At 33.8% G+C, this 19,633-nt stretch overlaps 1 protein-coding gene across 5 annotated transcripts in view; it reads left to right on the top strand.

Annotated features, from left to right (window-relative positions):
- dnmt3aa (DNA (cytosine-5-)-methyltransferase 3 alpha a) overlaps positions 1–17,117 on the top strand; it is a 55,684-nt gene extending 38,567 nt beyond the window's left edge. For 4 of the 5 annotated variants that reach the window (XM_058755492.1, XM_058755491.1, XM_058755494.1 and 1 more), the window contains 13 exons: positions 1,175–1,324; positions 1,421–1,465; positions 4,684–4,763; positions 4,840–4,952; positions 5,803–5,986; positions 8,867–8,951; positions 10,274–10,419; positions 10,514–10,604; positions 10,686–10,834; positions 12,680–12,765; positions 12,891–12,960; positions 13,162–13,280; positions 14,364–17,117. In XM_058755492.1, coding sequence (XP_058611475.1) covers positions 1,175–1,324; positions 1,421–1,465; positions 4,684–4,763; positions 4,840–4,952; positions 5,803–5,986; positions 8,867–8,951; positions 10,274–10,419; positions 10,514–10,604; positions 10,686–10,834; positions 12,680–12,765; positions 12,891–12,960; positions 13,162–13,280; positions 14,364–14,505 — 1,460 coding nt within the window. In that variant the 3' untranslated portion in view covers positions 14,506–17,117. Of the gene's footprint in view, positions 1–1,174; positions 1,325–1,420; positions 1,466–4,683; positions 4,764–4,839; positions 4,953–5,802; positions 5,987–8,866; positions 8,952–10,273; positions 10,420–10,513; positions 10,605–10,685; positions 10,835–12,679; positions 12,766–12,890; positions 12,961–13,161; positions 13,285–14,363 lie in introns of those variants that run through there. The other variant, XM_058755493.1, reaches the window with a different exon arrangement.
- The last annotated feature ends 2,516 nt before the right edge of the window (positions 17,118–19,633 follow it).

Below are 19,633 nucleotides of genomic sequence, written 5' to 3'. Positions count from 1 at the left end.
GGATTATTGTCCGGTTGGAAGATCCAAACATGGCCCATTATAAGATTTCTAACAGAGTCAGTCACTTATTGATTTTTTATCTGTTGGTATTTGATAGAATCCATGATGCCATGTGTCTAAACAAGATGTCCAGGACCTCCAGCAGAAATATAGGCCCACAACATCAAAAATACAGCAGTATATTTCATTGTACACATGGGGTACTTTTTATCCCTGTGTTCACCAAACCCATCTTGAGTGTTTGCTGCTAAAAAGCTCATTTTTTTAGTTTCATCTGACCATAGAAGCCAGTCCCATTTGAAGTTCCAGTCGTGTCTGATAACTGAATATGCTGGAGACTGTTTTTGGATGAGCTAGGAGAATTTTTCTTGAAACCCTCCCAAACAACATGTGGTTTTTTTTTAAGGTTTTCTGACCCCGAGACTCAACTATTTTCTGCAATTCTCCAGCTGTGGTCCTTAGATAGTCTTTAGCCACTCAAACTCTCCTTCTCACCGTGCATTAGGACGATATAGACACACGTCCTCTTCCAGGCAGTTTCGTAACATTTTATGTTGATTGGAAATTCTTAATTATTGCCCTGATGGTGGAAATGGGAATTTTCACTGCTCTAGCTCTTTTCTTAAAGCCACTTCACTAATTTGTGAAGCTGAATTATCTTTTGCTGCACATCAGAAATATATTCTTTGTTTTTTCTCATTGTGATGGATGATTAAGGGAATTTGGGCTTTGTTTTCCCTAATATTTATATTTCTGTGAAACAGGAAGCCATGGCTGGATAATTTCATGTTCATAATCACCCTGGAGTGCTCAAAATTGTGAATATGACTGGGAATATACTTCAGAGATATTTTACTCATAAGAATTTCTAGGGGTGCCAATAATTGTGTCCAACGTGTATTTGAGAAAAACATTTATTTCATAATGATATTTCCCCCCATTTCAAATTCTTATTATCCAATGAAAGGTTAGATTTTTGTGAATTTAAATAAAAGATCAAAAGGATTAACAATGCAGATTAATTTTCACAGCCTTTGATCATATTTACTAAGGGTGCCAATAATTCTAACCACTACTGTATATTGATATATTTTATTATTGTTTGTATTATATTTTTGTATAAACAATTGCGATATTAATGAGATTTGTGTGTGTATTTGTGCATGTCCTCTAGCGGAGCGGAGCCCATATACTGATGTGTATCCAGAGATGTGGGTGGAGCCTGAGGCCGCTGCATACACGGCTCCGCCCCCCGCCAAGAAACCAAGGAAGAACAGTGTCGAGAAACCTAAAATCAAAGAGATTATTGATGAAGGAACCCGAGGTATCACACACACACAGCAAACCAGCTTCACATTTCACATACACTGTTCCTACTTGAACAGCAGTGATTGTTGATGCTGTGTTTTGTTTTCCTCAGAGAGACTCATGTATGAAGTCAGACAAAAGAGTCGCAATATTGAAGGTGAGTTTTCTATTGAATGTGACCTTTGAATTAAAAAACTATCTATCTATCTATCTATCTATCTGTCTATCTATCTATCTATCTATATATATATATATATATATATATATATATATATATATAGTTTTTTAATTCAAAGGTTCAGTAACAGTAAAGTTCAGTAATCAGTAACAGATTACAATTTGTAAGTAATCTACCCAGCTCTGTATACAAATTGCAATCTGTTACTGATTACATGACACAAATTGTAGTCAGTAACGTAATCCATTACATTACACATTTTAGGTAATATAATCAGATTACTTTTAGATTACTTTTGATTTAACTTGAAACATTGATTTAAATAGCATTATCTTGTATCATAATGATGTAAAAAATGCAAAGAGTAAGAAAACTTGTTCCATTCATTGTAATTTACAACATGAAGTGCATTAAACATTATATTACATCAAGGATTCCCAAACTAGGGTTCGTAAGGAACTGCAGAGGGATTGTGAGTTTAATGAAAAGTATTAATTAATTAATTAATTAATTAATTAATTAATTTGGCTCTTTCATTTAGAAGGTGGGACTATTCCTCCCATTCATAAGTATAGGAGTGAACCGTCTTTGCATTTCTATAGTCTTTGTTTTAAATAAAACACTTACTAAAAAAGATGAAATATTTTTATATACCTGCATGCAGTGTGATCATTAATCAACATCAAAGAAACCGTGAGGATGCAAATGTGTTACTTAATTATTGAGATATTTATTTTAAAATCTAAGGGGTACTTAAATCAAATACAGTATATTTGGTGAATAAGAGTTAGATGACAAAAAGTTTTGGAATGCCTGCATTACATGTAACTAAGAAACAACTTTTTAATTAGTTGTAATTAATAATACATGGTTAAAAAACCTACAGAGTAATAATTCAAATAAAAATGCATGTGTTCATCGGTAGCCTAATTGATGCAATTTTGAAACCCCTCTTAAACCTGAAATGATTTTTGTAAATCCAGTGTTCAAATGCTGTCGCCACCTGACTAATGACTGATCTTTGTGTGAATGTCCACAAAACTGGACTATATATACAAATATAATATGTATATAATCGGTAGGCTATTTTAGAAAGGAAAATTTAAAAGATGAAAAGAGAAATTAGGGAATATCAATGATGAAAATGTCCAATTATCCAATGAAAGGTTAGATTTTTGTGAATTTTTAAAATAAAAGATCAGAAGGATTAACAATGCAGATTACTTTTCATAGCCTTCTTTGATCATATTTACCAAAGGTGCCAATATTTTTATATATATATATAAATTCAAACGATATGTGTATATATATTTTTATTTTTTAAAGACACATTTGACAACAGTCATCAAAACTAAAATAATTTTTCAATTTAAAAAGAAAACAAATCTGTAAAAATTAGGAAATTAAATATATTTAAATATTTAAAGTCTAATAGGAATAAGAAATGTAATTGTTCTATTAAATATATTATTAGCATTTTAATATATTCACACACACACACACACACACACACATATATACAGTATATACCAGTGCTGTCAATTGATTAAAGAAAAATTAACTAATTAATCGCATTTAATCCCACCTAACATTAAAGTTTTTAAATATACTTTTATATTGCAATTTCACATTCAATCTTCAAATTAATGTACAAACAACATAACGACAGTATATTTTTTAATATTTGTTTAATGGCATCTTTTTTTATGACTGAAGGCCAGTATCACTGATACCAATTAATACTGATTTCTCTATAAAATTGCCCCCCCCCAAATATTTACCTATTTACTTATTTACTATAGCCATTCAACATTACAGTATAATTGAGAGCTATCAATTTGAACATTTATTAGACTTTTAAAAAATAGCGTCTAATTTAAGTGAACTTAAAACAATCTTCAAATAAAACCATTATAATAAATGTCATACTTACCTGTGCCCTTCAGCAGAAAGTTATCAAACACTAAATACTAAATTAAAATTAGATGAATCCTTAAAGCTTCTTTTTCCTCTTTTTTTTTTTCTTTGTCATTTGATTAATAGACATCACAGCACCTGGTTATTAGGTTATTTTGGCTGTTATTTCTTTAAGAGCTGCCGCTGCTGAACGTGAGGCTGACACACATCATATTTTCTCTCAACTCTTTTTACCATTTCTGACACACTTCAGGTCATAAAGTCTCTATTAATGAGCTGACGAGTTGAATTGAGTGTGTTAGATGAGGGAGACAGTGCTGGGCTGCTCCAGGACAGTTTTGAAAACCATTTCATAGACGTTCTTAAATGTTACTCATATAAAATATATTACATGCACGCACAGTTTTAAGGCAGCTTTACCTTTTTACCTTTTTGGTAACATCGTGACTTAACTGACCATGACATCGCATGCATGTAGTTTATTTCGCGCTTTGATGTATAGAAGAGCACGTGCTACGAGCACAGTACCGTTTCCGCGCTCGTTTAACTCGCGCCTGCCGCTGAAGTGAAGTTGATGCGCGCGTCTGAAATGTCTCTCGTTTGATGTGCTCGTAAAGACGTTCTGCGACTGAATAAATGCACTTCTTGTCAAGAAAAAAGAGACAGAATTAGCAGTTATGAGTGGGGTGGCCAACCCTAGCTCCGCCCCTGCGTTAATTGCGTTAAATATTTATAATGCGCTAAACTGAAAAAATTAATCGCCTGCGTTAATGCGCTAATTTTGACACCACTAATATATACATATATTCAAATAATAAGAATTATATATATATACTGTGTAGATAGATAGATAGATAGATAGATATTTAAATACATAACTTTTGAAATATAATAAATAATTGTAAATATAATTATTAAAATACTAAATGTATGTAGATATGACTAAAATACTAAATATATTTTAATATTATTATTCAAATGATCATTTTATCATTAATATAATTATTAAAATAATATTTTAAGATATTTTAATTAAGAAAATTCTCATTCAGATTATACATACTTAAACATTAAAACAGTTTTGTATTAAAATGATAGAGTTGAGCACGCTGCATATCACACAGTGTGTTCTGTTACATACTGCGTATTTTGGCAAACGTGATAGGTCAGAGTGTCATAGGTCAAAACGTGCATACTGTGGACAGTATGCATACTGCATAAATAATATAGTACAGTCACATGCTATTCCAAACATCACCATGGAGTTGTTTTGTGTGCAGATATTTGTATTTCCTGTGGAAGTCTGAACGTATCACTAGAACATCCTCTGTTTATCGGAGCCATGTGCCCAAGCTGCAAGGTACACATGCACACCTGTCAATCAAGCCTGTTCTGACTTCTGATTGGTGCTGAGGCAGTGTTCTCCTTCCCTACAGAACTCTTTCCTGGAGTGCGCGTATCAGTACGATGATGACGGTTATCAGTCATACTGCACCATCTGCTGCGGAGGACGAGAAGTGCTCATGTGTGGGAACAACAACTGCTGCAGGTGAGTGTGTGTGGGTTTGTTCGCTACCTGAGAGAGATCTGTGACTCACTGAGGTGTGAAGGCCGTTTCACACTGAACACGATGCGAAAAAGCGAGGGACGAATCGCCAACGAACAGTGATAAACTTTCACACCGAGAGCGAAACGATTGATCGCCTTCTGCTAATTCACGCCTGCACGCTAGGTGGCACCAACCAACAATGCATTTTTCCTCAGATATCACATAACGTTATATGAATTTAACATTGTCCGCTTCTTAGTATACAGCAATAAATTAGTATGAAGTTTGGTTCTACACCAAAAACATAAACTACCTATAATGTCTCTGTCTCTCGTTGTATTATGTCAAATTGGATGTGTATATTTGTATATTGTGTGTGTATATCAGGTAAAAGCAATAAAATAAAAAAAACTATAATGATTACAAGAATACATCTTAAAATATTAGCATCAAACTAAACTTAAACATTTGTGTACATTCATGTTTTTGCTTAAAACTCACTTTAAACCATCATCGAGTGCTTGTAATAACTTCCGATTGTGATCTAAAGTTTATTTTAATTCTATAATAGGCTGACATGCTCTCTTTGTATGTTATATAATGGATTAAACACTACACCTGCTTATCATTTGTCACCTTTATTGTTATAAAAATACCATGAGCTGCATAAAAACACATACAGAAAATATATCGTCATAATCATATGTCTATTTGCTTTAACGTTTCATGTGTAGAAAAATGTTTCTCTCAATTTTTTTATATGCAGAGATATGATTGACTAGAGTGAACGCTCTCTGATTAAAAACTTTTATGTTCAGTGGGAAAAGGCCTTACCTCTGTGTTTGTGTAGGTGTTTCTGCGTGGAGTGTGTTGATCTGCTCGTGGGGGCCGGATCCGCACAGGCCGCTATCCGTGAAGACCCCTGGAACTGCTACATGTGCTGCAGCAGGAACGTCTCGGGCCTCCTGAGGCGCAGAGACGACTGGACCTCACGACTGCAGCTGTTCTTCGCCAACAACCATGACCAGGACTTTGTGAGTCGTTCTAGAGTGTGTCTTAGCAGTTTTGACACAAATTCGACAAGATTTTTCTACTACTACATTTTTCTACTACGACTTTTTATGAATGGCGGTGAGAATTTGAGATTGCTAGTGCTGTGATAAAATTTGCAATGGTTGTGATGTAATTATATAATAGGCTGTAGTCTGATGCGCTACATGTCTGCTGTTACAGTACTGTTTTTAGTTTCGATTCAGCTGCGCTTAGTTTGAGCTTCTTTAATTTGCATTTGGGAACGCAACATTCGTCATTAGAAATGTTTATAAATCTGTTGTTGTTTACAAAGAGAAGTTTCAGTGTCACATAATCCTTCAGAAATCATTCTAATATGCTGATTTACTGCACAAGAAACATTTCTCATTATTATCAATGTTAAAAACAGGTTTGCTGCTTAATATTTTTGTGGAAACAATGATACCACTCAAACATTTGTATAAAATTTAAAAAAGAGAGAGAAATTAATTTTATTGATCATGCATTAAAGTGATGAAAAGTGAGTGAAGACATTTAAAATGATTTCTATTTAATGAATGCATTAACCAATTTTATTAATATATTTGATAAATGCAAATAAATGCTGTTCATTAAACTTTATATTTATCAAAAATCCTGAAAAATAAAGTGTATCACCATTTCCACACAAAATATGAAGCAGCAAAATAGTTTTCAACATTGATGATAATCATAAATGTTTCTTGAGTCAAATAAATTGTACTGATTTCTAAAAGATGTGACACTGAAAACTGGAGTAATGAAGAAAATTATGCTTTGCATCACAGGAATAACATTACATTTTATAATATTAAAATTGAATTTTTTTTAACATTTGTAATATTTCACAATATTGCTGTTTTTTTCGTTTGTTTTTTTTAACATTATTTTAATCAAATTCAGCCTTGATGAGCAGAAGATATTTATTTCAAAACCATTAATAATTGTAATGTTTCCAAACTTTTCGCAGGTACTTTAATAATAACAATTCTATATACTTTACTATAATATTATAGTACTTTATTATAATATACTATATTATATTGTTGTCATAATTATTAAATGCTGCTGTTTATTTTTTACAGGACAATAGTATGTATTATTACAATGTAAGATATATCTTTTAATGTGCTAAAATATATATTTTTAATAATAAGTGCTGGGGGCGTGGCTTGTGGGCGTGACTTGGGGCGTGGTCAGATTTTCCTTCTTTTTTGTCTCTAGCTGATCACATGCCTGTAATAGCACAAATGAAAGTTAAAGGAAATGGAGAATCAAGATGTTCTGTGTGTTAACACATTTCAAAACTCCCCAGTTTAAAATATGAATTATTCTTTTCTACCCTTCTGAAATCACTGGTCAGTAATGCTATAATCAACACTTTTCACTAGCGTTAATTTTGTTAACGAAAACTATGACGAAAAACATTGACAAGCTTTTTTCCCATGACTAAAATGAAATGATGACGAGGCAACAATAAGGTTAATAAATGATAACTGTGATTAAATCAACATGCAATAGTTGGCAATAAAAGATGAGACTAAAATCTCTTTTAAAAATTAAAAACTTTACCAAAACCTGTTTTTATTTTCGTCAAAAAAGGAGACAAAATATTATTGCGGACTGCTGTACACACCTCTACTACACAGGCTTTCATGTGTGCGGTTGCCAGATAAGTATCTAGAGCTCAAATCCCCAAACCAGAGCTTCTTTGTTAAAAGGATACATTTTCTGCCTGGTGTTTTGCTTAAAGGGATAGTTCACCCAAAAATGAAAATTTGATGTTTATCTGCTTACCCCAAGGGCATCCAAGATGTCGGTGACTTTGTTTCTTCAGCAGAACACAAACGAAGATTTTTAACTCAAACCGTTGCATATAATGGCAGTCATATAATGGCAGTCAATGGTACTCACGGCTTTGAGGGGAAAAAAAACATTCACAGACAAAACCAAATTAAACCCTGCGGCTCGTGACGATACATTGAGGTCTAAAGACACGAAACGATCGGTCTGTGCAAGAAACTGAACAGTATTTATATAGTTTTTTTTACCTTTGATCCGCCGCACGGTTCAACTGTTCTGAGGTCGTTTATAACCCTTACTAAAGCAGTTTCAGTACTGTGTCACGAACGAAAACCTGACTGAAATATATCAAAGTGTTTGTTGTGAGCTAGAAATGACTGCAACTGCAAGAAATGACTGCAATATTTGCAACTGCAACAGTCTTTCAGTCATTATATGACTGCAACATTTTAAATTTAAAATCTTCGTTTGTGTTCTGCTGAAGAAACAAAGTCACCGACATCTTGGATGCCCTGGGGGTAAGCAGATAAACATCAAATTTTCATTTTTGGGTGAACTATCGCTTTAATTTTGCAATCTGGCAACCATGCGCACACTTTTTATCAGTTTAACCATTATACAGCATGATGAAAATGTGACTAAGATTTCATTTCAGGACTAAGACTAAAGACTAGACTAAAGACTAACACTAAATAAAAACAAGGCTTACAAAATTAACACTACTTTTCACAATTAATTCCTCTTGGTGGCTGCTATAGTAAAAACACATTAAAAGTTTTCGAGAGTTTTCATATTTATGTAATATGCAAAGATGTTAGCCAATTATATCATTGGGCGTTTCCATTGACTCTCACAGCAGACACGCCCCTTTCAACAGAGCGTTCAAATCAGAGGCTAAATTCAGCATGGAAATGGCCATTTATAACTAAATGATGGCTGTTTTTTATTTAAAACATACTAGGAATTGTAAATGCCCCTCGGAAAACATTATAAAATAATTAAAAAAATGTATTTCATGACCTTTTGTAAAAAAAAAAATCTGTCCATTTTCTTCCTCTCAGGAACCGACAAAGTTGTATTCACCAATGTCAGCAGAGAAGAGGCAGCCAATCAGAGTGCTTTCTTTATTTGATGGCATCGCTACAGGTGAGATCACACCTGTGCTACTTTTGTATCACTGAGATACTCTTATAGCTTTGTTATTATTTTGAATTACATTTTGTTTATATATTAGCTGTTTTCTCTTTTATTTTAAATTTGAGTCATTTTGTTCTGTTTTTGTTATTTTTGTTTTTTGTCTACAGTTTTTTTTATTAATTGTTATTTATTAATTTCACTTATTTTAGTACTTCAAGTTAGACTAAACAAAAATGAGAAATGTTGCCTTGGCAACTTGGTGAAATAAAACAAGTTTAAGTTTTTAATGAATATTTAAATAAATAAATAAATAATCACATTGTAGTCGCATGATCATGGTGTTGTCTGTGTGAGTAAAGCTGAAATTTGAGAAATTTGAAAAATACAAGAACCTAAAACTAACTTAAATAAATAAATAAATACATTAATACATACAGCTGTTTGTGTGAATACAACTGAAATTTAAAGTGATTTAATGAAAACAATATGACAGGTTTTTTACATGTTAGTAAATTGAAGTAAAAAATATTAAATAAACTAAAACAACAGAAAACTAAAACTAACTGGCAAATAAGTAAATAAAGATTTACATGATTATGGAGTAATCTGTGTCAGTTAAAGTGGTATTGAATTTATAGTGAATTGATGAAAACAGTTGTTTTAAAAACATGTAATTGAATTGAAATATACTAAATATTCAAGTAAATGAAAACTAAGACTACAATAAACAACTAGCTGATATAAATAAGTAAATAATTAAATGAATAAATAAATACTTTTAAATTAAAAAAAAATTTTTAATTGCATGATGGAGTCATCTGTGCAAATAAAACAGAAATTTACAGTAAATTTGAAAATAGCATTAAAATAAAAACACCAAATGGAAAATATATATAAATCTATTAATAAAATTAATAAAAGGTAACACTTTACTTACAGCCTTTATGTATAATGCATTAATAAAGGGATATTAAAGGGACATTATAATTATTCGTGATGTGCCTTGCAATACATTATATCTTGTCGTAAATAATTATAACAGAATTTAAAAGGCTTAGTGTAACAGTGAGGTGATAAGTGTTATAATTCATGAGCTTGTCCAATGCATTATAAGGAATTTCAAGGCATAATTAATGCATTAAAACTACTTTTATAAAGCATTATAAATAAAGACTTTAAGTAAAGTGTTACCAAAATAAATTTAATTTTAAGATGAACAGTATTGCACATAATTTCTTTTATTTTTAGTGAAATGTCCCTTTGATCAAACTCATGTGGTAGTGTGAATAAGCCTGTGTGTGTGTGTGTGTGTGTGTGTGTTTTGCTGTCAGGGCTGCTGGTGCTGAAGGATCTCGGCATTCAGGTGGAGCGGTACGTGGCGTCAGAGGTGTGTGAGGACTCCATCACGGTGGGGATAGTGCGACACTTGGGACAGATCATGTATGTGGGAGACGTCAGGAACATCACACGCAAGCATGTGAGCATGTGTCTTTCTCTCTGTCCCTCACTGTCTTTTATATTCAACACATTTCTGACGTCTATCTCTGTTTGCGTCACGTGTTTCCCTGCAGATTCAGGAGTGGGGGCCATTTGATCTCGTGATCGGTGGAAGCCCCTGTAACGATCTGTCCATCGTCAACCCTGCCAGGAAAGGCCTGTACGGTACGACACTCGCTCTCCAGCAGCAAAGTATGTGTGCATACTGATGCATTTGTTGTAATAAGTGTTTTTTCTTGTGTGTAGAGGGCACCGGGCGTCTGTTCTTTGAGTTCTACCGGCTGCTTCATGAAGCGCGACCCAAAGAAGGAGATGAGCGACCATTCTTCTGGCTGTTTGAAAATGTCGTCGCCATGGGAATCAGTGACAAGAGAGACATCTCACGCTTTCTGGAGGTGTGTGCACACTCAAGACAAACACACACTCACATGCACGGAGTGAATCGTGTGCTGTTATCAGCGCTGCCCTCATGTGGTTATACATATAACACACATTGTGCGCAAACTGTATTTGGACACTGAAAAATGTCATTTTCTTCATTTTCAACACTACATCTATTGTTTTATCATTTAAAACCAGAATTTTTTGTGAAATGTTTTGCTTTCTGTAGCTTTATGACACTTAGGTTAGAATTGTATCTAATGCAGTGGCTTTGAGGTTAACCCTGAAAGACCGAGACAGCCGCCCGTGGCTAAAAATAACTAAATATATTATTTAAAATAATTAATTATTTAAAATAATTAAATATTTAATAACTTTTGAACCGCTAATCCTATCTGAATGCTTTAAAAAGCAGAGATTGTCCGTTTTTCGGGAATATCGCATTTATCTCGTTTGGATATTCAGAGGCTCCGTAGCGTATGTGATTATGTCATCACATTTTGACAACATTGATTGGTCAGAAGAAACCAATGCATTTCGTTCCTCTGAGCCAAACAGGAACAATTGTTAACGCTTAGTCCCACCCCCGTGCCCAGATTGGTTCAAACTGTCACATATTCAACCAATAAACATAGGTTTTGGTCTTTTGAACCGTTGTTTGGCGAGTTTCTTTGGGAATTGGACCAAACGCAAAGTGAAAGTAAAGTGTGTCATGCATGCATGAAAACAAACACACAATAACACATTTGCATGAGAGCACTCTCTGAAAAAGCCCAGAAAAACACAGGAGAGAGCACTTTGGCATAAAACAAACCAAAAGCAAGGATGAAAAAGCGGTACACATCAGATAAAGCGCTGGAATTTAGGTATTTGCGTCGCGAGGCGATGTCCCGGTAAAATCAATTCTGACGCAGAGTGCAGCCAGTGGATCGATCCATTTGGCTGTTTTATTATGTAAATAATACTTATATAGTTCATAAAGATCATCACACTTTTTTCTGTTGCACTCTGTATATTTTGTTATTATAAAACATGGTTTCCATTTTCTTTACTCCCTAAATGTTTTTGGACACATCTATATTGTTAGTAAAGTAATTATTTGGAAGTGTAAAACACACAGATACAACTTTCTAAAGAAAAAAATGTTTTAAATGTTTTTTTGTTTTTAGTTATTATTATTTTTAGTGTTTTATCTAATGCAGTGATATTCAGGCAGTGTCTAAATACATTTTAGAGTCACTGTACACTGTGTGTATATATATATATATATATATATATATATATATATATATATATATACACTATCATTTAAAAAATGTAAAGAAATTAATACTTTTATTCAGCAACAATGCATGAATTGATCAAAGGTGATAGTAAATACATTTATAATGTTACAAAAGATTTCTATTTCAAATAAATGCTTTTCCTTTGAATTTTCTTTTTATCAAAGAATCCTGAAAAAAATGTTTCACGGTTTCCACAAAAAATATTATTCAAATATTATGACTGTTTATTAACATTGATAATAATAATAATAATAAATATAGAATTGATGTTTCTTGTTCATCAAATCGGCATATTAGAATGATTTCTGAAGGATCATGTGACACTGAAGACTGGAGTAATGATGCTGAAAATTCAGCTTTAACTCACAGGAATAAAACACATTTTAAAATATATTCAAATAGAAAACAGTTATTTTAAATTTGCAATCATATTTCACAATATTTACTGTATTTTTGATTACATAAATGCAGCCTTAATGAGCATAATATTTAAAAAACATGACAAAATCTTGCCTAAACTTGCATTTCTTCTGCAATATAATGGTGAATATAACGGGTTCTGTCTGTGTTCAGTGTAATCCAGTTATGATCGACGCTAAGGAGGTGTCGGCTGCACACAGAGCTCGATACTTCTGGGGAAACTTACCTGGAATGAACCGGTACGGCTGCTTGAAAATCTGCTGTATGAGAGATTAGATGTTATTGTTTGAGTTACATGTGAAACAGTCATGAAGAGTGAACATCAGAAAAACAAGGGATCAAACTCTCTCTGTCTCTCTCTCAGTCCTCTGAGTGCCATGATGAATGATAGACTCGACCTGCAAGACTGCCTGGAACATGGACGCACAGCTAAGGTGCGTAGGTTCATTTTGAAGGTTTTGTTGTACATGAAAATCAAAGATAGTGTGAACAGGTTGTCATTATTCCTGATGTTTTGTGTGTAAGTTGTTGTTGACTATATCCAGATTTCATTTCACATGGAGTTTTGGTTTTGAGGCTCATTGAGGCAGAGCTGAATTTATATTTCTGTTTTTTTTTTGTTTTGTTTTTTTCAGTTCGGAAAAGTGCGAACCATCACAACTCGCTCAAACTCAATAAAACAGGGCAAAGACCAGCACTACCCCGTCTACATGAACAATAAAGAGGATATCCTGTGGTGCACGGAGATGGAGAGGTGAGGGTCTTCTAGTATTATTTCATGCCAAAATCTAAAATGAAAATAGTACATTTTACAGAAAATAAAGCATATTGCTGAGATTGTTACAGCATGACAAATTATTTTCATGAAACGTATTCAAATTTCTCCCAAATTCTCATTACCATAAAGACAATTTTAATTCTAAAATATCTTTAAACAATTTAATTATTAAATAATTATTAAATCAATATAATTATTAACAAATATAAATCAAACTATATGAAAAAAGTGAAAATTTATAATATGTGACAACAAAACCAGTCTTAAGTGTAAATTTTTCGAAATTGAAGCTTTCCATTGATGTATGGTTTGTTAGGATCTGACAATATTTGGCTGAGATACAACTATTTGAAAATCTGGAATCTGAGGGTGCAAAAAAATCTAAATATTGAGAAAATCGCCTTTAAAGTTATCCAAATGGAGTTCTTAGCAATGCATATTACTAATCAAAAATTAAGCTGAGATACATTTACAGTAAGAAATTTACAAAATGTCTTCATGGAACATGATCTTTACTTAATATCCTAATGATTTTTGGCATAAAAGAAAAATCGATAATTTTGACCCATACAAAGTATTTTTGGCTATTGCTACAAATATACCCCAGCGACTTAAAGGGATAGTTCACCCAAAAATGAAAATTCTGTCGTCATTTACTCACCCTCAAGTAGTTCCAAACATGTATGAATGTCTTCACAAAGGAACACAAAGGAAGATATTCTGAAGAATGTGGGAAACAGACCAATTCTGGGGCACCATTGACTTCCATAGTATTTTTTTTTTTCTACTATGGAAGTCAATGGTGCCCCAAAACAGCCTGGTTACAAACTTTCTTCAAAATATCTTCCTTTGTGTTCGGCAGAACAAAGAATTAATTAATACAGGTTTGGAACTACTTGAGGGTGAGTAAATGATGACAGAATTTTCATTTTTGGGTGAACTATCCCTTTAAGACTGGTTTTGTGGTCCAGGGTCACATATATATAATATATATAATATAATTCATGAGATTCACCTGTATGTACTTGTGTGTAAAATCCACTGCTGTGTGTGTTCCAGAGTTTTCGGCTTCCCCGTCCATTACACAGATGTGTCCAACATGAGTCGTCTCGCCAGGCAAAGGCTTCTGGGAAGGTCGTGGAGCGTGCCTGTGATTCGCCATCTGTTCGCTCCGCTCAAGGAATATTTTGCCTGTTACTGAAGCTCCGCCCACCACACATCATGATGGTGTCGTGACATCCCTCCTCTTCCTTTCCTGCATATCCAATAAGCTCCACCTTCTTGTGGTCTTCATTTTTGCTTGTGGCCTCTGAATGGCTGGTGCTATCCTAATATTACTATTCAACCCACTAGATTTCAGATATTTATTTGAAAACATAACAAATTTTTGATTTTCTTTGTTTTTTTGTTTTTTTTGTCATCTTCCAACTGTGACAATTCTTTCTCTCTCACACAACTGACAGAGACAAAATGTGTGTGTGTTAGCAAGTGTATGTTTGTCCGAGTGTGAAAAAATAGAGCACAAAGCGCTAGATGACAGGTGTGAAACAAAAGCAGACGCACTCTGAATACTCGAAGCAGGCGAATCCCATCCCCCAACCCTAAAACTTATGTAACGCCATGAACTAACCAGGTATGATATGGAAACTTTCAAGAATCAAGTCATATTTGATGTTTAATATATAAAGAATCTCTCAGAAAGTATGTCTAGGTCATATTTCACCCTGATATCAAAAGTAAAAGAAAAAAAAAGTAATTTCCCCCCCCATTATTTTATTGACTATTAAGCACATGTACCCAATAAAATGGCATTATTGTATTTTATATATATATATATGTATATATATATCAGGGCTCTAGACTGCGAGCAAAATTTGAGAATGTGCGAGTAAAAATTTGACGTGGTCGCACGCGTGCGAATGCATGGCTTTCAGTGTGAGCGCTTCAGGTGTAGAGCCTGGTTTATAATCGCCGCGTCAGCACGAGCGTGAAGGTGCGCGCCACGGATGGAGCACAATGGAGGATTTGGTTTTCAAGCTAAAGTAAAAGACCGCTTCTTAAACCAGAGAAGGTGAACATGTTGGTATTCTTGTAGAAAAAAAACATGCAAGTCCTGTCAGCGACAGCCAGTTTAGTTTTACTTTTCTTTTTGTTGTTTACCTCAAGTTACGCTATGTAGGCTTTCCTTCATTTTTTAAAATATTATTATTTATTTGATTCCTCAGTGTTTGCTTAACATTCTGTAATTTATTAGTCAGTATATAATACAGCATGCGATGTATCCTATGCCATGCCTCGTCTTATTCGTTTTTGTTAATAAGTGTTATACAAGCTAGTTTCTTAGCCTACCGTTTTGTTGTTGTGCTTTTTAATTAAGAATAACAATGAATCCATCTTTTGTTTTAGTCTTAAAAAGTGAAAGGTGTATAGCAAAACAGACAATTATCTTTTTTTTGTAAAACGTGACACCAAGATCGCGAATGTGAAAGTGAAAAAGTGCGCGAAAAAAGGAATTCCTTTAAAAATTTAAATCACAAATAATACTGATGAAAAAGAACGGGTTGAATGTTGAACACTTTCGTTACCATATAACTGTAAACTATGCTAAAAGTTCATCAGCATGCATTGATTAATCAAATGTAGCAAAAAAAAAAAAAAAAATGCGACCAAATTATGTGCTCGTGTGACCAACTGAGAAAGTTAGTCGCAAAAGTGTGACCAGTGGGAAGAATGAGTCTCGAGCCCTGTGGATATATATATATATATATATATATATATTAGACATTTAGTTTTTCTTAACATGGATTAATTAGCATTATTTTATTTATTTATTGCATTATGGCATATATATATATATATATATATATATATATATATATATATATATAATACCATAATGCAAAAAAAAAATAAGGTTCTAAAATGGGCTAAGAAATATGTTTTATCTTTGGATGAAATTTGACTGTGGCATATTTTCATGAGATTGATTAAGCAGTGCTACAGTGCTATTTCTACTATTACATTAATAGAAATCAGGTAAATCACATCTAGTTAGGACTACAAATGCAGTTAATCACTTATTTCTTTGTCATGTGGTGCCTGGTTAGTATACGTGTCTGTAACATCGACACAAACATCATTTTCACACATAAACACACATTTCCTGTGAGAGAGAAGATGTGCTTGAAAAATCAACAATACACTGTTTACAGGTTGCGGTCTTATTATGGTACTACTAAACTTCAGCAACTATTCACTCAAAACTAACTCCACTATGGTGCTCTCTCTCTCTCTCTCTCTCTGTCTCATTGTCTCTCTCTCAGCAATACAAACACAGCACACAGTCCCATATGATGCCTTTCTGCTGGATCCTATAGGGCACATATGAGAGAGCTGTGTCCCATCACACACACACATGCATGCTGAGAGCTGTGTTACACACTCATATACACCTTAAAGGGACAGTTCACCCAAAAATAAAAATTCTGTCCTCATTTACTCACCCTCACATCATTCCGACCACATACACACTGCAGCTAAATTTGGTTGTCAGTTCACTTTTTAGTGCTTAATCCTGTTCTGTACACATGTATAACAACCGCATTTTACAACCAGATTAACTCATTTACAAAAATTCTAAGTTGTGTGTATGGAACAGCGTTGCCATGTCTGAGAACAAAACCAGTCCAATTGCTAATCAAAACCCTTTTTATTTTTTTTTCCTTTCATCAAGGGGTCCCCTTCCACAGAAGTAGCTTTCGCTTTAACCCGCAGACTAAAAAACAACCCAAGGAAACATTGTAAAAGTAGTCCTATTCTGCAAGAAAACACTGGTACAGAACCAAACTCAACAACTAGTTGTTCATGAAGTATTTAAGCGTATATCAGAGTTGTCTTTTCTGTATCTGCAATGCAAGAAATAACAGTGAACGAGGTATGTTTTGTCTCATTAGTGTTGCCAGATCTTGCTAGAAAAAACAGCAAATACCAAGCCTGTAATTAGCTTAAATCTTGTAAATAAGCCACATACCAAAATATCGTGACATGCATGACATGTATGAGTAAAGACAAGCCCAAAGACGATTAATAAGCGTTGCTTATAATAAGTGGAAGTGGCAACCCTTCAAGAGCGTGATCTGCAAATCAGCCTTCCAAACTTAAACAAAACACAGCGGCTCTGTTGGCGGTGGATTAATTTAATTTAAATTGACGAACACAACGAATCTTTGGTCACTTTAATGAGGTGAATAACTGATGACAGGTTTCATTTTTGGGTGAACTACTCCTTTGTGAGAGAAGTTTATTTTCTTTATAAGATCATGTCGTTGATGCTGTCATCTCTGATGCAATATTCTGCCAACACACGCTGACCTTCCGCATGTAGAAATGGAATTACTTGCATCCGATTCGGCCAGATCTTGCCGTTTTCAGTCCAGATACCATCACTCTTACTGTATTTTGTGTTTGTGTGTGTTCGGTCGGGTATCAGAGCTGTTGTGTTGTTTTTAGCCCCTGCATGTGTTTCTAATGTTGGTGCAGAAATTCAATGGTGCCGCAGATACAGTACTCCATGGTGCAGCTTCATGGTGCTTCATTCTCACTCTCTCCTGTCTTGCATTCTGCTTCAGGTTCAGCTCGGCTACGTTCACACTGCAATTGCGTTGATTTTGTCCCAGATCTGTTGTTGGATGAAAAATCATGTTTTCATCTTCTATCTGAGACACTTACATATATGGAAATTAATCACGAAAACATGCAATGTGGTTCGTACAATTTTTAACTTTCACTACTGGTCAAAAGTTTGGGGTCAATAAGATTTTATTTTTCTTTTTTTTGAAAGATTTATTCAGAAAGGTTGCATTAAATTAATTAAGTGTGACTTTTTTTTAAAGATAAATATGTTTATTCTGCAAGGATGCATTAAACTGATTAAATGTGACAATAAAGACAATGTTACAAAATATTTATACGGCATTTCAAATAAATGCTGGTCTTTTGAACATTCAGTTCATATTTTTGAATTGTAATATTTCACATTTGCTGTTTTACTGTATTTTTGATCAAATAAATGCATTAGTGTGCATGAGACTTTTGAAAAGATTTAAAATCTTACCGACCACAAACTTTTGAAAGTTAGTGTAATTGCATCGTTGATTTAACCTTGCCATAAATTCTAATAATTTTTAAATTCTTCTATATGAAGTGTTGAAAAGGAGATTGTAATATTTAAATAAAATGTATAAATAAATTAAATATATTCAAATGTCTTTATTTAAAAAATAAAAAGAAAGAAAAGGTGTCCTAAAGTCTGAGGCCACACTGAAAATCTGGGATTCAAAGTGTAACGTGAAAATAAACAGATTTATTTTTAGGATTTCGGGAAAAAAAGTTAATTATAAAATATTTCAGATTCTGAATTAGGCTCTTGTGATGTGAGCGTAGCCTTTCTCTCTGGTGCTGAACTGCGTACAGATCAGTAAAAGTGCTAATCTAAAGGCTGACTAGTATTGTGTTTCTGCCGTTACGGTTTTTGGCAGTCTTGACATAATCAGTGCTCCTTCGGTCGGGATTCTGGGAAAGTGGCCCATCTGTGTGATGTCATAAAAGCTGGTCACATGGTGCTCCCAGAATCCAGAGTCCTCTTGTGGTGCAAGTGAAGAGTTCACACTTGGATTACGTGCAAACTGGATTACTGTACAACTCTACTACGTGTGCTGTTTTATAATCCTGTTTGACATCTGAAGTAAACAGGACTCTGGTGCTCACAGAGATGTGCTTCAAAAATCGAGGATTTTTGTACGAATTTCCCTTGCTGAAGGGAAAAGTTTATACAGATCACATTTCAACTGGGAAAGCAAACTTTTTTGGTTTCTCTCTAACCAAACTAGCACATTGGACTACTTCTTATTTGATGGTTGCTCATTTCTTCAAACGTTTGGCTGACGTGTTGAAAGCTGGTCAGCCAACTCATTACCTGAAAGATGGTTTTATTTACAGTTTAGATTCAGATCTGAATTATTATATCACAGTTGATGTTGAGATATGCTTATGGCCCACAGGTTATAGTAAACTTCTGCTTTAGCTCATGCTCAGAAGCCAAATTTAAAGGAGAACATCCTGCTGTTTAGCTGTTTGATGGGATTGTTGTTTGATAATAGTAATTCACTTCGGGCAACCATGATTCAAAACACATTGTATTTTTGAGTCCTTTAAAGAGTGTTAAGTTTAAATGCAAAACAATCAGTGTATTCTGTCTAGAAAGGACTTACAGAGATACTGTCAATTTTTGTTGCCAAAAACCTCTCAGAAAAACATGCACTTCCATGACC

The sequence above is a fragment of the Onychostoma macrolepis genome, chromosome 20, assembly GCF_012432095.1.
Source record: "Onychostoma macrolepis isolate SWU-2019 chromosome 20, ASM1243209v1, whole genome shotgun sequence".
Taxonomy (NCBI): Eukaryota; Metazoa; Chordata; class Actinopteri; order Cypriniformes; family Cyprinidae; genus Onychostoma; species Onychostoma macrolepis.
Note: the sequence above shows the minus strand (reverse complement) of the source record. Positions and strands in the feature narration are given on the sequence as shown.